Genomic DNA, 19,575 nt, shown 5'->3' on the forward strand with positions numbered 1-19,575 from the left:
GTGCCTGTCCTAAATTCCTCTCACAGGACAGAGCCTGTCCAGTTTCTCAGAGAAGCCTTTCACTCCCCTTGAAGTTTCAATGGGCTCAGTGGTTTCACTGTTGCGGCATGCCTTCTTGGTTGTTTATATTCAATTTCAACCCCATTGACTTTCCCAAGCCTCTTGATTGACAGCTAAAGGCAGTCTCAAAGGAGCATTTGCCTTGTTTGTTTTTATAGCACTTCATGGCCCATTAGCTCTGAAATACTTCCTTTTTTGACCAGGTGCTGTGCCTGCGAGTTTTTTTCCACAGTGGATGTTTTCTATTCTGAAGTGCTTCCAATAAAGACTAGATGCTCTGTCTGACAGCAATTCTTTTAGACTGGATGTTTTTCAACCTCAGATACCTGACCAGTATGCCTGCACTGGAGGTACTTTACCACCACAGAAGCAGCTGGCACCACTCAGATATTAAAGTGCAAGAGTTCCTCAATGAGGACCTACTCGCAGCTACTGTTGAATTATCTGGACAGACGTGATAGAGTCATACAATATTACAGCACACAGAGGCCCTTCAGCCCACTGTGTTTGCACTGGTCATCAAGCACTTATCTATTCTCATCCCATTTTCTATATTACACATATATCATCTTATCCCTGCCTTATTTTCATTTATCTCTCTGGGTGGATGAATCAAATGGGCTGACTTGGCCTCCTTGCACTTATGTTTTTCTTTCTGACCATTTGTTCAATGAATGTCTTGTAAATGACACAAATTTCCAAAAGGACATTATTTTGTGACATGTCAAAAGATCTCTCCATGCACTGGATAATGGAAGGGATCCTCCCAGAACACAAGCTCCGCGAGTCAGACTTTAACAATAATTTCCATGATCAGAGGTGTATACACAAACAGTTGCTTCTCCTCCCTTCCCTCCGTCTCCAAAGGGAGGAGGCCCATGGTCACCCTGTTAATTCATGGGTTTTCCCACTGTGGGCAGCCCCATGCCATCGGGAAATCCACGGGCGTGGGTGCGCTGCCAGCGTAGTGGAGAATCCCGCCAGCAGAGAATCCAGCCCATGGTGTTTTATCGGGTGAAAAAAAATCTAATCTTGATTCTTCTTCGGTGATCACTCACTGAAGAGTATGATTGTCCCCCAAAAAACTCTGTGTTACTGGTCATGGGTTCTGTGGGCCCTTCCGTGGGCGATGAGCCCGGTCCTAGAGCTGAATCTTCAACCGCACACTTGGCAGGTGTTTCCGGGAGGTGGGATCGGTCCTTCGGCTCCAGATCACTGGTATTCCTATCTCACGCTTCTTTTCCAGGTCTCCTCTTGCCGTCAGGTGTCCTCGAAGAATTGTGCCCCCTTCAGTCACGAGGTTCCTCCAAGTAGGTCTCTTCAATACTATGTTGCATTTCTTGAGGTAAGCCATCAGGGTGTCTTTGAAGCACTTCCTTTGTCTCCCTCTTGTTTGGGAGCCTTTCTTGAGTTGGGTGAAGAGGGTTTGCTTTTGGCAGTCGGGGCCCTGACATCCTAAGCACATGGCCGGCTCAGTGCAGTTGGATTTGGATGATTGTGGCCTCGATGTTCTTGGCTCCTTCAAATACCCGAATGATAGTACCCCTGTCCTCCCACCTAGTCTAAGGTTTTACCTTCTTGCAACCCTATTCACCACCTATTAAGATGGTCGGCTATCCTCCTACTTCCATAGCTGCTCCCTAACCAGAGATATGGAAGTTTCTCATAGGATGTGTTGAACATCACTGTTTGCTCTCGTGGTGCACTGTATCAGTAAAATCAACAGAATCACAAAGAAATCAATGAAAAACAAATTGGTCTCAAATGTTCCTTGTGTTGTACTGATTCCAAAGACTGCGCTGTCAGCAGAGCCTGACAGAAAATAATAAAATTGGTCTGGGAGATTAACCCCGAACAAAAGGTTTCAGCTGTGGCGAGTGATGGACAGAGCATGGCATTTCACCAAAACAAACTTTGGTAATGTCAGGCCATCAAAGTGAGAGAGCGAGTGGCTTAAGTGAGAATCTGTATACTCTGTCAATCAGAGGCCTGGCTCCTGGAATCACCCACAAATGTTCAGCAATTTCCTGTGTCAGATTTCCAAAAGGTGTACAGCATTGTACTAAACGTGCCTTGAATGGTTTTGAGTTGCTGTAACCTCTTATGAGTGGATCAGGTTTACTCGGGGAATCCAATGCAATGACGCACTGTGTGATAGTCACCACTGATGTATTATATTGTATATATGGGTATTACAGTAAGGCCCCTGTTCTACATGTACGGGGGTAGATCCCTGCCTGCTGGCTCCGCCCAGTAGGCGGATTATAAATGTGTGTGCTCTCCGAACAGCAGCTATTTCGTCAGCTGGTGGAGGAGGCCACACATCTCTGTGTAATAAAGCCTCGATTACATTCTACTCTCGTCTCATCGTAATTGATAGTGCATCACACTGGCCACCAGTTCTTCCAGCAATTTCACTGTTCCACCAAGAGATAAATGGAGAAAGTTCTGCCAAAGAAATATAGGCGCCATTGCACCCACTTGGTGAGTGCCAAGGCCGTTGAATCTCGCGAGATTCTCGATTCTTGTGACGTCTCGCGAGATTCATCTGAACCCTGCGAGACATCGCGATATGGATCTCACCCTTGCTGGCGAGATCCAGATATACATATTTAAATGAACCATTAGGCTCATTTAAATATGTCTGAGCAGGATTCTCCCTGTGCCTAGGATCGGACGGCTTCCAGAGCGAGGCTTGGACCAGGCGCCGTTTAGTATTGGTCCAAACATGGACAAGGCGTAACATTACCTGGGTGGGTTCACAGCCCATTGGAAATCCATGGATGGTCAGGGACAGGGCAGGGTAGCCACCTAGCTCTCCCTCTGGCACCTGGTACCTTGGCACTGCCACCCTGGCACTGCTGAGGCACCCAGGTAGCACTGCCAGGGTGCCCAGGTGGCACTGCCTGGGTCTGGGCCTGGGAGGGGCCATGCCCATGAAATGGGGGGTAAGGGGGGAAAATGAAGGGGAGGGTGGTGAACGGCGGGTATGAAGGGGCCTCATAAAGGTTGGGGGGGGGGTGTCAAGGATCCTGATAGGGGGCACCAAAAGGAGGGGGTGGGGAGACCCTCAGCGGGGTGTCCTCTCTTGGGGGGGTATGGGGCAATGCCCATGCATGCGGGGGGAGGACATTGCCCATGGGTTGAGAGGGGGTGCTCACTTAGAGATCGGGGAACCCTTTCAAAATGGTGGCCCGATCTCTGAGCAACCGGTCTCACCGGCCAGTTCATTTCTGTGTGGGCTGGACGAGGGAGAAACTCCCCCCAAAAATGAGTAAGGTCCTGATCAAACAGTCTCGTCCTGCCCAACTCGGTGACACAACAAGGCCGTTAAATATCGCAAGAAGCCTTTCACAAGATTTACAATGCTCATAATAATAATAATCTTTTCATGATGCCTGGTGAGATTTAACAAGATATTGCGAGGTGTTCGCAGTCTGGATCTCGCCCTTACTGGGCGGAATCCAGATTTGCATATTTAACTGAGCAGTTAGATATACTTAAATGTGTAACGGTTGGGTGGGACGCCCCTGGGTAGTCGGGCTCTGGGCGGGATGGTACCCTGACACCCCTGATGTCATCCAGGTACCTGGGCACTGCAGCCTAGCACCTTGACGCTTCTACCCAGTCACCCTGGCAGTGCCACCCTGGCACTGGTCTGGTTCTTACCCAAAATGCCGGTGGGAAATAACAATCCCCCTCTAATCCAAACCCACTGTCTTCTATCAGTTAGCCAATCCTCTATCCATGCTAATACACTTCCCCAACACCATCAACTCTTATCTTATTAAGTAGTCTTTTGTGTGTTACCTTATCAAACGTTTTTTGGAAATCCAAGTATATTACATCTATTGGTTCCCCTTCATCTATCTTGCTTGCTACCACCTCAAAGAATTCCAATACATTTGTCAGGCATGATTTCCCCTTCTGCTGACTTTGCATGATTATATTATGTATTTCTAAATGCTCTGCTATTACATCCTTTATTTTTTATTTTATTTTTCGTCAGTATTCACACAGTAAAAAGACAATGTTGTCGAGGGGAATACTGAGATACAGGCTACTAGACTAGACAGGATTGAGATTCATAAGGAGGAGGTGTTAGCAATTCTGGAAAGTGTGAAAATAGATAAGTCACCTGGGCTGGATGGGATTTATCCTAGGATTCTCTGGGAAGCTAGGGAGGAGATTGCAGAGCCTTTGGCTTTGATCTTTATGTCGTCATTGTCTACAGGAATAGTGCCAGAAGACTGGAGGATAGCAAATGTTGTCCCCTTGTTCAAGAAGGGGAGCCTTACTTCTGTTGTGGGCAATGTCTTGGAAAGGATTATAAGAGATAGGATTTATAATCACCTAGAAAGGAATAATTTGATTCGGGATAGTCAACACGGTTTTGTGAAGGATAGGTCGTGCCTCACAAACCTTATTGAGGTCTTTGAGAAGGTGACCAAACAGGTGGATGAGGGTAAAGCAGTTGATGTGGTATATATGGATTTCAGTAAAGCGTTTGATAAGGTTCCCCATGGTAGGCTATTGCAGAAAATACGGAGGCATGGGATTGAGGGTGATTTAGCAGTTTGCATCAGAAATTGGCTAGCTGTAAGAAGACAGAGGGTGGTGGTTGATGGGAAATGTTCAGCCTGGAGTTCAGTTACTAATGGTGTACCACAAGGATCTGTTTTGGGGCCACTGCTGTTTGTTATTTTTATAAATGACCTGGAGGATGGCGTAGAAGGATGGGTGAGTAAATTTGCGGATGACATTAAAGTCGGTGGAGTTGTGGACAGTGCGGAAGGATGTTGCAGGTTACAGAGGGATATAGATAAGCTGCAGAGCTGGGCTGAGAAGTGGCAAATGGAGTTTAATGCAGAAAAGTGTGAGGTGATTCATTTTGGAAGGAGTAACAGGAATACAGAGTACTGGGTTAATGGTAAGATTCTTGGTAGTGTGGATGAGCAGAGAGATCTCGGTGTCCATGTACATAGATCCCTGAAAGTTGCCACCCAGGTGGATAGGGTTGTTAAGAAGGCATACGGTGTGTCAGCTTTTATTGATAGAGGGATTGAGTTTCGGAGCCATGAGGTCATGTTGCAGCTGTACAAAACTCTGGTGTGGCCGCATTTGGAGTATTGCGTGCAATTCTGGTCGCCGCATTATAGGAAGGATGTGGAAGCATTGGAAAGGGTGCAGAGGAGATTTACCAGGATGTTGCCTGGTATGGAGGAAAGATCTTATGAGGAAAGGCTGAGGGACTTGAGGCTGTTTTCGTTAGAGAGAAGAAGGTTAAGAGGTGACTTAATTGAGGCATACAAGATGATCAGAGGATTAGATAGGGTGGACAGTGAGAGCCTTTTTCCTCGGATGGTGATGTCTAGCACGAGGGGACACAGCTTTAAATTGAGGGGAGATAGATATAGGACTGATGTCAGAGATAGGTTCTTTACTCAGAGAGTAGTAAGGGCATGGAATGCCCTGCCTGCAACAGTAGTGGACTCGCCAACATTAAGGACATTCAAATGGTCATTGGATAAACATATGGATGATAAGGGAATAGTGCAGATGGGCTTTAGATTGGTTTCACAGGTCGGCGCAACATCGAGGGCCGAAGGGCCTGTACTGAGCTGTCATGTTCTATTGACAATGGACTCCAACATTTCCCAACGACAGCAGTTAAGCTAACTGGCCTATAGTTACTTGCTTTCTCGTCTCCCTCCCTTTTTTAATAAAGGTGTTACATTGGCAGTTTCACAATCCTCTGGGACCTTTCTGGAATTTAACGATTCTTGGAAGATTACTACCAGTGCATCCATTATCTCTGTAGCTACTTCCTTTAATATCCTGGGATGAAGCCCATCCGATCCAGGGGACTTATCGGCCTTTAACCCCATTAGTTTCCCAGTGATTGTTATGTATTTATTTCTTCCCTGACTTCTGCCCACTGATTATTCAACATTTTTGGAAGGTTATTAGTGTATTCACCACGAACACTGACACAAACTATTTGTTTAACTTCTCTGCCATTTCTCAGTTCCCCATTATTATTTCCCCAGTCTCATTCTCTTAGGGGCTTATGTTCATTTAGGCCTCACTCTCCCTTTTTATATATTTGAAGAAGCTCTCGCTGTTCATTTTTATATTACTCATTAGTTGTGCGGTGCTCGTTAAACAACTGGGGGAACTATTGGCGAGCAACTGAGCTGAATGCTCCCTGCAAGGAAACCCAAAGCTCCATTCTGAAAGCTGGCACAGCATTGGGTTGGTCCCAGCAACGGGTCAACGTTAATGTAGCTAGCTCACACTGTCAAAAAACTGTGAATTCTTTCAGCCAACAATGTCTCAAAGAGTAATTATATAAACAAAAAGGAAAACAAATTGGTGTTCAAATTTCTAACAATTCTTCTGGTTTTTTCCCTCAAAATGAAACCAGTTGGTGCCCAATCACATTCCAGTATCCAATTTTGGATAAACGTAATGGAATTCGAGAATCTTAGAAACACGTTGGACAGCAGGAAGGGACAAGGAGGTCCACAAGCGGGCTCAGAGGCCTTTGTAGCCCTCGGGGGGCCAGGGACATGGCGGCATAGTGCCCTGGCACTACCCACTGGTACCCTGGCAGTGTCAGGTTGGGATTGGCATGGGACGGGGCCTGAAGTGATGGGGGGCGGGAGGGCCTTTGGTGAACCCATAGCAGGGTGTTGCTCACTTTGGGGGACATTGCTGATGACAGCGATGGAGGGGGGTTCATTGCAGGTGAGAGGGGTTAGGGTGGCCTTTGCCGGCGAGAGGCAAGGAGGGGTGTTCTCTGCAGGGTTAATCATAGATCGGGGTGCCTTTCTAAAAGGGATCTCTGAAGATTCAGCCTTACTGGCACCTTCGGATCCCACACATCAGATTTCCAGCGCAAATCGCCCCGGCGACAAAAGAAATTCTAATTGCGGATGGATTGCGATCTGGGTCGTACAAATCCACAAGGCAGGAATCGTACCTTGTTTCCCGCCGGAGACCACACTTTAAAAAATCTTTGGAAGAATTGCGCGCAATATTAATTTGCCTATGGCCATACTACTCAGAACCCAATGGAATGAAAATTAGAAAATTACTGCTCATTCATTCTTGACTCATGGAAATCAAACGTTATCCCAGAACGAGATCCTTGGTCACACCCCGAGTGCGGTTAGCACTGGATACTGAAACATATATCATTCCCATTTAATGCCATGGGTTTGCAATATTTTTTTGTCCTAATACTTTAAGATAATCTTTGTTTTGTTTTTTGCCGTTACTTGGTTTGGTTGCGAGCACTTTGGGACTCATTGGGTAAGCGGGCTTCACAACTTTCTTGAACTCCTTCTTTTTCAACACATTGGAAGCTGACTCTTTCTTTGAAGCCTTCATCGCCAGAGGTCTGAAATCAAATCAGAAATTGGTCAGAGCAGCCGACACCGTCCTAATCGAGGGAATATTGCTGACTCCATTCCAATTTAGAGTGACTGACATTTTGAAAGGTTTCTGCATTTTGGCTACAATTCCGAAATACCAACAAAAAAAACAAGTTTAAAACAGCCTTATCTCAAAAAGCAATCTGCTACTGCATTCAGTAAATGTATCAAAACATCAGAAGGAAATGTGTGCTCAACTATCTGTCCTCCCACTATGAGTTTCTCCTGTGATCACCTCCCCCATTCTAGGTGTATCCCCCCCCCATCTCTTCTCCCATTATCGATTTATCCCATTATGCGCTCAGTATAACCGGACGTTATCGAAGAAGCATGGGCCAGGTGGCTTAATTTCCTGCTCTGGCAGCCCCAAATTGTTTTTATTCATGAATAGCCATGTTTAGTTAACCGAGGTGATGCTTCATAAAATAACCCTTCCTGATCCAGAGATCTGTTCTGTGTGACTCTACTGTTTTTATCTTACAGTCTCTGGCTGGAAAAGGCAACTTGGGCACGGAGTTAATGGCCTGATTGCCAACAGAAGTTTTTAAAATCAGTGTCCAGCTGGTTCTGAGATCCTGGCGGGAATTCTCTGCTTGGGAGACTGAGGGTGCGATCTTCCCAAAAGGGAACAAAGTTCCCGAGCGAGCGCGTTTAGCCGCGTGTTTTACCCGGCACTCGCAGAGTCGAGGTACACGTGGCTATTCAACGCACATCGCTTTGAATAAGGGGCCTAAACGGGGAAGGTGCGACCGAGGCCGCACATAGTCCCGTTTTGTACAATGGGGGGCTCCATTCGCCAGAACTCCCCGTTGGAGCGAGAGAGAGGGACGCCATTTAAACATTTACGAGTCCCCGACCTCCCCCAGCCCGAACGCAACATGGGATGGATCCATCCCCCCCCTTCCGGCCCCACAACACCGAGCAACCCCAGCCCGATCACGTGCGTTCAAAAAATGCCTGCTTGGCACCCTGGCAGTACCCAGTTGGCACCAGCAGTGCCAGGGCACCACCCTGCCCAAAGGACATGCAACTGGGGGCCTCCGATCCCCTTGGAGACCCCCACGAGGGCCGTTCCATCTGGTCCCCATTTGTGGAGGCCAGTGCCAAGCGGCGCTCGTCCGAGGGCCCCGAGGTGAAGGGATTGAATCCCAAAGCCTCAGTACCTCCAGAATCTGCATGTTAGAGTAAGGCTCGCTCTATAATGCAGATTTACCAAAAGCTGATCGGGATTCCCCTTGCAACGCCTCGCGAGATTGCATTGCATCTTGCGAGGCGTTGCGAGTCGGGTAGATCCCGGGAGCGGGGTCTCCCGCCTTTCATCGGCCATGCTGTGCCGTGGCGAGATGCTTTTCCGGAGCAGTGTGGCCGGAAGATCGCGCCCTAAGTGTTGTCCCTGGGACTGAATTGCGTGCACTTCGTTTGGGGCACTATTCGGAAAGCAAGTCAGGACATGCAAATGGGCCCGCACTCTGCCAGCACGAATTGAGAACAATGCTCATTCCTGCTGGCATCTGATTTGTTAGGGCTGGAATTAGTGCTGGAGAGCCTGACAAGATGGAGCTGCTTATAAGCGCTCCACTCACCAACCACCCTCATTCCAGCCGAGATGGCTTCACGGAGATCTGTGCCATGCTTCATGGACAGAGTGCTAGATGCAGTGGAGGAGAGGAGGGAGAACCTCTTCCCCAGGGTGGGACACCAACAAAAGCCGGCAGACGCCAGCAAGGCCTGGGCGCAGGTGGCATAGACAGTTAGTGCTGCCCGCCTGACCAGGAGGGCTGGAACCCAGCGCAGGGAAAAGATGAATGACCTCCTCAGTCACCATCCGTGCCCCTGACAGCACTCCTATCCCTCACATCACTCCCTCCTCCCCTCGAGGTCAACCACACCCCACCTACCTGCATCTCTCTTACATCCCCATCCTCCACCAAAACCCTGCACCTGTATTGTCCTCTTTGGTCAGGTGCCTTGCACAGACATGCCACCAGCTACAGACCCCTATAGAACCCGCCTCCATGTATCTCACCATATCCTTCCTGTGCCGCCAAGGTCAAGGTGACCTAGAACAGCACCAGAAAACTGGAGGCAGCATCCCTGATCTGTGCGTACAGTCCCCCATGGAGCAGAGGCTAATGGAGCTAGTGGGCGAGGTTGAGGAAAGCGCAGTGTCTGAAATGGAGATTGGCGTGTGCCAACCAAGTGAGAGCTTAATGCAAAGCTGATGTTTCCATAGCAAGCGACTCCCAACTCTCCCTCGGAACGCTCCATCCCAACATCTCACCATGTCTCTTGTCTTGTATCTTGCAGGATCATCATCAGAAGAGGCCGGGCCATCTGGGGTCGGGGGCCCCAGTCACATTCCCAGCACACCTGGAGCATCAGTCCGAGGAAGACACTGACGTCTGGGCACTGCTGCCACCTGCACCCTCCACCATTGCAGAGACTATCAACTCAATGGAGCACTTTAGTGAAGAGGCTCCTGGGTCACCTTCTGTTGCACTTCGCACATTCTGAAGCATATCAGGTGGCGGCAGGGACTTCCAAGGGATCAGATGGTTGGAGGGCTGTCCGATCCCAGGAAACAGCTGTTGTCCAGTGGGTGTCGCATTTCTAGTACATAGAACATAGAACACACAGTGCAGAAGGAGGCCATTCAGCCCATCGAGTCAGCACCGACCCACTTAAACCCTCACTTCCACCCTATCCCCATAACCCAATAACCTCTCCAACCTTTTTGGACACTTAGCGTGGCTAATCCACCTAACCTGCATGTCTTTGGACTGTGGGAGGAAACCGGAGCACCCGGAGGAAATCCACACAGACACCGGGAGAATGTGCAGACAGTGACCCAGCGGGGAATCGAACTGAGACCCTGGAGCTGTGAAGCCACAGTGTGCTACCGTGCTGGAAAGTATGATCTCATCACTGGTACAGATGCAGGCACAGAGCCAGGGTCTATAGGAGGGGGCATCAGGAACTTTCCAGGGCCTACAGGTGCAGCTGGAGGAGTCCAACTGCCTTCAGGGGGCATGAGATGGTGCCGACAATGCGTGGCACCCAGGCCAGCACTGAATGGGTGGCGTCCGTAGTGGAAGGTCTGGGGCAAGAAGTCAAAGACATGGGTCAAGATGTCCAAGGCTTGGGGCACACTGTGCGGGCAATGGCTGAGGCGGATGGCAGGGGAGCCCAGACACAGGCAGACATGTCTACCAGGCCCACATGGACATTTCTGCGGTGCTCCAGAGCTTGGTCCAGTCACAAAGGGTCATGGCTGAGGGCATCGAGAGCATTTGCCGGGTGCTGACTGACCTTAGCCAGTCACAGTGACATGTCACCGGCGCAGAGGGACATGGCACAGTGTCAAAGTGACATGACAGAGGCAGTGAGGGACATGTTTCACTCGCTAAGGTACGTGTCCCAGTCTCAGTGCTCCAAGGTTGAGGGCATCGTGACTATGGTTCAGACGCGGGCGGGCCTCCAGGACTGGCTGCGCTGGGTGATGCTGGGAAGTGTACCCCGCAAGTTGTGACAGCTTGACCGGGGGCAGGATGGATGGGAGCAGGGGCACGGTGGGCAGCTGGTGGACCTGAGGGGTGGGCTAGCTGATAGTGTTATTGTTGAGGCCTCTACCCTGAGAGGGGCAGTGTGCCAGGGAGGGTGCCAAACGCCAGGGTGCATGTGTCCTTTATTTGGGGTGAGCTCTGCTCATCCCCTGCTTCCCCTGCACTGGAGCTGACCTTCTGGGGAGTGGTCTGAGGACTGTCAGCACCTGGTGGCCCACTGATTGAGCTTGGCCACGCCCATCCCATTGAGGCACTGCTGGGGTCAGAGGGCATCCAGAGGGGTGGCCTGGATGGGATCCCAGATGACCAGAGGCTCTGTGAACATTTACAGGTATAGTCAGCGGAGTGAGCAGCGAGGGACCTGTAAGCAGCACCAAAAGGGTGTGTTTAATACACACACTACAGCAATGGCGGCCTGAACCATCCTGATCCCGAGGGGGAACATAGACATGTTACCAACCCACTAATGATGTTTAAATCCATGCAAACCTTTCCCTTTTTAACAAAGCAGTTCACCTTCCTGCCTTCATGCCATATCCCGCAAGGTTTAATCTACAAGAGGATCCATGTACGGCCCCTTGCGTCTGTTACAAAAATACATTTAATCATCTGAAAAATCCCATTGATAAGTTACATAACAGCATTGGCCGCATCTGGAACTATTCTCTCAAAGCCATTGGCAGGAATTTTCCAGCTCCTCCCCTTTCCTGCAGCGCAAGGAGTTCGCCATTGGCCAGCGGAGGCATCTTCCGTTCCCGCCGAAGTCAATGGTGTTTAGCATGGCCCGCCTGTCGGGGACCCCCCCTGGCGGTGGTCGAGTTCGGCGGAACTGGAAGATCCCGCCGGTGGGCAGGGCCAGGAAATCCCACTTTTCCTACCTTGCTCACAGCTTCCTGACTTTTCACAAAAGCAACATATTGTGGTTGCTGGAAGTCTGAACTGAAAACAGAAACTTCTCGGAAGCGGGTAGCATTGGGGGTGGGGGCGGAAAATGTTGAGGTTGATGACCTTTTGTCAGAACTGGAAGATGTTGGTCTTTTAAACAAGGACAGAGCCATGAAGAAAGGGATCAAGTCGAACACGAAAGGGAGAGATCAGTGATAAGAGCAGATGGCAGGGATGAGTAAATGACCTGGTATATTGGGCATCTCAGAGAGAGCGGCTCTTTCAAACACAGCCTGCCTCTCAGCTTGACTAGCAATGACTCTTTTTTAAAAAAGTCAAACGTAGGTTACAAAAATGTTTTCAAAAAACAATATTATATCCCTTCTAACATTTTAACTTCAGTATTGGTTATGGAACATGTGTTTTCAAAACTTGAATTATTTGGAGAAACAGTTAAGTCATCAGAAAATTGGTCCTATCTCTGCAGAGTAGGAAATGGGAGTTGCTTCTGCCCTAAAATCCTGCAGATTGATCAGATATTATGCAGCAGCTGATAAATTAAATGAATACTACTAAAGGTAATACATGTGAGATTGCAAGTGCCACATTACAGCAGTCAGACCACTATGTTGCCCTTCTGTATCCTTTGGTTGTGGTGTTAAGAAAATACATTCCCTGTCCTTGCAGCCCCTGAATGAATTATTTATGCTTCTGATAGCTGTTTGGTGTTATTGTGCAAAAAATATCTTTTGCTTTCAACTTTTGGGTAATAAATCATATCGCTGCCAATATCAAGGAAATGTTGGCACGAGCGGATGGAAAATTGATCCGTCACTGAAACTATCGAACTCAGTTTCCTTGATCTCACCCCATAACTTTGGGGTGAGCTTAGGGTGGCACGGTGGCACAGTGGTTAACACTGCTGCCTCACAGCGCCAAGGACCCAGGTTCAATTCCAGCCTTGGCTGACTGTGTGGAGTCTCCACGGTCTGCGTGGGTTTCCTCCGGGTGCTCCGGTTTCCTCCCACAGTCCAAAGGTGTGCGGGTTAGGTTGATTGGCCATGCTAAATTGCCCCTTAGTGCCCAGGGATGTGCAGGTTAGGGTACGGGTTTATGGAGATAGGGCAGGGTGGATTGGGGGGGGGTGCATTCTTGGTAGGGCGCTCTTTTGGAGGGCTGGTGCAGGCCCAATGGGCCAAATGGCCTGCTTCTGCACTGTTGGAATTCTATGATATTTTACTTTTATAAAGTGTTTATTTTCATTTTGAGTGGTTTGTGTGATTTGGCTGCAATGGGCACTTTAATTGATCTTCACAGAAGATAAATAGCCTCAGATGTTGTGGGCAAGGGCTATTGATAAGAGGTTATTGATTCACAGTGGAGGTAGCTGCTCCTTAAATTTTATCACAAGGTGAGGATTAATATTGATTAGGAAGCCGTTTCGCTCTTTTAACCCGAGATAAGCTTCAGTTGGGGAGAATTTTAAAAAGAAATGCTGGCTTTATTTTAAAGTAGGTTTGCAATGGAAAATTGGATTTTTTTCTCTTTTCCTCAGGATCTGCCAGCGCATCTGGTTACTAAATTACAGAGGGACAGTCAGGCACAACTCTCACTACGTTGACTGCACAGGAATGAATACACTAACCTTTCACGAAGGGTTATCTGCTCCTCCTGCTTCAGGTTTGTTGAACTTTCAGCTGATTGCTGTCGGGGATGTTTCAGGGGAGGCAAGATTCTTTGTTTCTTCACGGGGTATCTTAGCTGCAGTGACAAAGGAAGTTCTGTCTTAATAACTGATGCCCAATTACACCTTGGACCGCACAACACACAGTTATTGTGTCAGGCCCAAAACTAAAGTGTATCGCCACGAGTCCCAACCTGTCTTACTGAAACTAAAACCAGAGGGGTTCGGTTGAACGTGTGGCGCTGTATGTTCATCCAGTCACTGCGTTGTTGGTGAAAACATGCGCTGTAGAACTTTGTAGACCGAGTGATCACGTGATGGCGCAGCGACAAGCGAGGGATTTCTCCCCAGGGGCGCGGGCATAGTATATGCGTGAAGTAGCTGTTACACTAGCGAGTAAATTACTGCTTGTTATAAGTCTTATTGTCAGCGTTGCAGGAACTCAACACATAGAACATACAGTGCAGAAGGAAGCCATTCGGCCCATCGAGTCTGCACCGACCCACTTAAGCCCTCACTTCCATCCTATCCCCGTAACCCAATAACCCCTACTAACCTTTTTGGTCACTAAGGGCAATGTATCATGGCCAATCCACCTAACCTGCACGTCTTTGGACTGTGGGAGGAAACCGGAGCACCCGGAGGAAACCCACGCAGACACGGGGAGAACGTGCAGACTCCGCACAGACAGTGACCCGGCGGGGAATCAAACCTGGGACCCTGGCGCTGTGAAGCCACAGTGCTATCCACTTGTGCTACCGTGCTGCCCACATTTACAAACCTGAAGAGGGGAAATCAGCAGCTTCATTGCTAAAGTTAGCAAAGAGGATGAAAAACTTACTTCAGACAATTCTGGCCTTTAGAAGCAGCAAGGTTAACGTGTGATAAAGAGTCAGGAGGTCCAAAACTGCCTTACATCTAATGAAGTGCAGTCACTGTTGTGATGTAGGAAGCACAGCAGCCAATTTGCACACAGCAAGCTCCCACAGTGTGATCATGGCTAGGTTATTGGATTAGTGATTTTGGTTGAGGGACAATTATTGACTGGGACAGCAAGGATACCCCTCAGTTCCTCTTCTAAATAAAGCCATAGATTCATTAAAAGAAGGGGCCTTGACTTAACGTTTTGCAGCCTGGATTTTCTGCTCAGCCCTCTCGAGTGGACTTTGTTACGGCACGCCGGGCAATTGCGTGGTCAATTCCAGCCTCGGAGTCACAACACAAGTGAATTAACCAATAATTCTTATAAAATTCCCAAACTCCTTGGCCCTTGGGCGGCCCAATAATTACAGTCACCGGGTTTGTAACTTAAAACATAATTACTGTTTATTTATAGCTAGAACTATAATGAAATACACACCAAATACATTTGGTTAATTACTAATTAATCCCTAACTCCCACTATAACCGGCCTCTCACCCTCTATATACACACATACACACACAAGGCAGACAAACGCAGAGGGGTGGAAAGGGGTAAAGAAAAACATAAGTGAAAGGGAAAAAAGTCTTTGTTTCAGACGATGGTTCTTAGCATGCGTTCTTCACATAAACGTGCTTTGTTTTAAAGCCTGTAATGCAGTTTTAAAATACCGTACTCCCAACTTTCCTGGAGAGACGGACTCTTTGTTTCATCAAACCTTGCTTCAAGTTCGCGGTTTGTCTTCAGGCTTCTGTGGTTTAGAAAATGCAGCATTCGCAGGCAGCAGGCTTTCTGGCGAGAGAGAGACAGTTCATTCACATCAGCTTTTTTGGGGCGAGTTAGCAGATTCTGGGCTTTGCCTGCCCAGCCTGTATTGGTTCTCCTGTAAATAGGCTCACCCAGGCTCCCTGCCTTTTCAGAAACGCTGCATTTCTGGAGACAAATAGAGAGGAGAGCTTGGCAGGACCTTCCTGCGAGAAGTCAAACTGAAACCGCCTTAGGTCTGAACCACTTCAGTGGAATAAGATCCAATCACCAACTGTTACCGGGCAAAGTACAACCTTTTGGGCCAAATCCATCAAACCGAGTCACAGCCCATCTATATAATTGGTGCCGGCCAGTCCACAACTCCAGTTTAAACCAATCCTCTGCTTTCTTCTGCCTGAATTAAAGATACAGGCTTCCTTAAAGACACATAAACATTAATCATCCATGAATCAAAATTGTAACGGCAAAAAGAGGGGGAAATAAGGATTTGGATTTGATTTATTGTCACATGTACCGAGGCACAGTGAAAAGTATTGTTCTGTGTGCAGTCCAGACAGATCATTCTATGCATGGGAAACATAAGACATACATAAATACACAATTATAAATACATGGACACAGGCATGCAAGGGAGGGCATTCAGAGTGTAGTAGTACTCAGTAGAGAAGATGTGTGAAGAGATCAGTTCAGTCTACAAGATGATCATTCAGGAGTCCGGTAACAGCAGGGAAGAAGCTATTTTTGAACCTGTTAGTACGTTTTCTCAGACTTTTGTATCTCCTGCCTGATGGAAGAATTTGGAAGAAAGAATAACTCAGCTGAGAGGGGTCTTTGATTATGCTGCCCGCTTTCCCAAGGCAGCGGGAGGTGTAGATAGAGTCAATGGATGGGAGGCGGGTTCGCGTGATGGACTGGGCGGTGTTCACGATTCTCTGTAGTTTCTTACGGTCTTGGGCCGAGCAATTGCCATACCAGGCTGTGATGCAGCCAGATAGGATGCTTTCTGTGGTGCATCTGTAAATATTGGTAAGTGTCATTGTGGAAATTCCGAATTTCCTTAGTTTCCTGAGGAAGTATAGGCACTGTTGTGCTTTCTTGGTGGTAGCGTCAACATGGGTGGTCCAGGACAGATTGTTGGTGATGTGCACACCTGGGAATTTGAAGCTGCCAACCATCTCCACCTCGGCCCCATTGATGCTGGCATGGATGTGCATGATACTTTGCTTCCTGACGTCAATGACCAGCTCTACAGTTTTGCTAGTGTTGAGAGAGAGACTGTTGTCATTACACCACTCCAGGTTCTCTATCTCCCTTCTGTATACTGACTCATCATTGTTTGCGATCCAACCCACTATGGTCGTGTCATCAGCAAACGTGTAGATGGAGTTGGAGCCGAATATACAGGGAATAAACTGGAAGGATCCTTACATACCTCCCCCCTAAAAGAATGAAACTTCAGGGCATAGACATGACAGAAATCACAAGCACATATCCATCTGATCCATCCCTATTATACATGTTCCATTAACTAGTCAGCCCTGAAGCACGTGACAAAGCATCCACAATCACATTATCCTTTCTGGGAATATTGTGCAATTTTAATATTGAACTGTTGTAATAATAAACTCCACCGGAATAATCTTGGGTTCCATGTTTTAAACTTCTCTGTATGAGCAAGTGGATTATGGTCTGTGTAAACCAAGCTTTGTTTGTTGTCATGTTAGTCAGAGACTTCAAAGTGCTGCAGGGCTAGTAGCAAGGCTAAGGTCACTGGCATCTGTGGCCACATTAGCTGGTCTGGAAAAGTCCAGGCGGCCAGTACTGGTTCATCCACTAGCATGGCCGCCAATGTCTCAACCTCCACTTGGTGTTCTATGGACGATGGTGTTTACGCTTGTCTCTGCAACATGTCCAACATGCATTGTATTTCAGTCTCTAACTGAGCCAGTTTCCATGGTTTGAGTCGAGACAGGTGTGGCTTTATTGATTCAGAGTTCCTTATGTTCACATCATGATTAGTTAACAGAGTGCCCCTTGATATTTCCCCACAACTCTGTCTGTACTATTTCGGTCTCTCGTGTAATGCAGTCAGTTTTCTGACCATCCAATGAATATTTACCCAAATTTTAAGGATCTTCTACAGTCAAACCACAAGCATTACTGTCAATGCTCAAGAGAAATATTTGATTCATTATTAACCAATAAAGACTCTTTGACTCCTCCAGCTTTACACTCCCTCTTTCCTTCACATGACTACCTTCAGCAACAAGGGCAGCTGAGGGTTCAACCCTCTCAGCGTTGGTTGACTTTATATGCAGCGTTCTTTGTGCTACAACTTTTACCTCCTCAGCTGAGCTTTCCTAATCACAGCCCTTATCCTCATTTGGTAATTTGGACTGAAACAATTTGTGCTTTCCAGATTTCAATTGTTCTTTACTGTCAGAATCAGAAGGTGGCATGTTATGGGCACCAGGGACTTTCTGGTTGTTGTTAACAGATGCTGTTTCAGAACAACTACAGGGTTCTCCATCCACCTTCCCCTTACTTTTGAAAAGGAATTGTTTCCCGATTATTTAATCTCCTTTGCCGTTTGCTCCCTTTACCTTGAAGAGGCTCTGTGGACCTTTACAAGGTTGTGGGATAACCAGCCGTTCACTTGGTGTCACTTCGCAGTCCTTACTGTCCTCGTCCTGACTAACGGATGCCATGCTAGCGTAAATATTTCCCTTCAAAGCAGGCATACTCTGGGAAATATTTACACCTGAAGTGAATGGGAATGTTCCAAGAACTCCTCAGACCAGGAAGGAAGGTACTGAGGGTGAAGGTGAGACTCGAAAGCCTAGGTGTTACCATTGCAACAAGGTGGGACACATTCGTTCAGCTTGTTGGAAGCTGCACCTACAACTCCAGTTCAAACCAGCACAGGCTTCTGCTTTCTTCTGCTTGATTTAATGATCCAGATTTCCTCAAGTATGCAGCTCCTTGGCTGGGCCTGGTACCCACAGAAAGCCCTGGAGGATCCCTTGGTGTGCAGTTGGAGAACTGAGAGGCTGGCTGTTGCACTGCTGGGTCACTGACGCCAGGGCTTTTGGCTCAGCTGTGTGCGGTCATGGTGGTGATGAGGTGACGTGGGGGTGGGGGAGGTTGGGAGAGGAATCCTCCTAAAGAACTAAACTTGCCCCCTCTGTCTAGAGCAGCGATGGGTAACTTGTGGCCTGGGGACTACATGCGGCCCATATGGATTTTGAGTGCGGCCCACAAGACACTTTGTTGACTATTGCCCATGTGCCACTGATTTCCATCCACGCAGTTTTTTTCCTACCGGTATGACCGAAGTGATACACACACAAAGCACGAGCAAGTGACGTGAGCTGCGTGCTGATTGCCCACAACATTGACTGAGAGCCGCACGCTCCCTCAGTGTCCAAAGTGTAAATACCATTGGAGGTTGACAGTTCAGTTAATATATGAATGATTATGCATTTTCTACAACTCGTTATGAAATATTCGCTGTGTATTAAATGTATTTAATCTGATTCATGGGGTCATGGTTAGTGGACGTGCCCGACTTCAATCTTGTGGCCCAGTGAGATGAAGGAGGGTCACTCAGGCAGCCCACGCACTAGGCCAGGTGGCCCACCGCTGGTCTGGAGGCTTTGCACTCGGCCTCCCACCAAGTCTCTGGTCCGCTTGCAGGAGGCTGGTCTCTCCACCCAAATGAAAATTACTTCTGGAAGGTTGTGCATTTCTTTGCTCATTATAATACAAACTACCATAAGCGCAGTGGAAATGGATAAAAACACAAATATTCAATTCCGCCATGAGTACTGCACAAAGCATCTGAAGAACCAAATAAATGCAACTTTAGCTTGGACCCGCTGCAGAGAATAAAGGTTGCTGCCAAAGCTTAAAGAGGTAATGGAAAATTATGTCAGAATCAAACCTCAGAACATACATTCCGCAGGCTTATCCAAACCAATGTTATCTACGAACAGCACAAATTAAAACTGCTGTGGGCAGCACGGTAGCACAAGTGGATAGCACTGTGGCTTCACAGCGCCAGGGTCCCAGGTTCGATTCCCCGCTGGGTCACTGTCTGTGCGGAGTCTGCACGTTCTCCCCGTGTCTGCATGGGTTTCCTCCGGGTGCTCCGGTTTCCTCCCACAGTCCAAAGACGTGCAGGTTAGGTGGATTGGCCATGCTAAAAATTGCCCGTAGTGTCCATAAGGGTTGGGAGGGGTTATTGGGTTGCGGG

At 48.0% G+C, this 19,575-nt stretch overlaps 1 protein-coding gene across 4 annotated transcripts in view; it reads right to left on the reverse strand.

Annotated features, from left to right (window-relative positions):
- Positions 1 to 19,575, reverse strand: part of LOC140387660 (uncharacterized) — a 91,299-nt gene that overhangs the window by 18,283 nt on the left and 53,441 nt on the right. For all 4 annotated transcript variants that reach the window (XM_072470850.1, XM_072470853.1, XM_072470851.1 and 1 more), the window contains exons 6-7: positions 13,593 to 13,708; positions 7,344 to 7,465 (exon numbers count right to left, since the gene is read on the reverse strand). In XM_072470850.1, the coding sequence (XP_072326951.1) occupies positions 7,344 to 7,465; positions 13,593 to 13,708 (238 nt within the window). The remainder of the gene's footprint in view (positions 1 to 7,343; positions 7,466 to 13,592; positions 13,709 to 19,575) is intronic.

Source organism: Scyliorhinus torazame, chromosome 13, assembly GCF_047496885.1.
Source record: "Scyliorhinus torazame isolate Kashiwa2021f chromosome 13, sScyTor2.1, whole genome shotgun sequence".
In the NCBI taxonomy this organism is placed as follows: domain Eukaryota; kingdom Metazoa; phylum Chordata; class Chondrichthyes; order Carcharhiniformes; family Scyliorhinidae; genus Scyliorhinus; species Scyliorhinus torazame.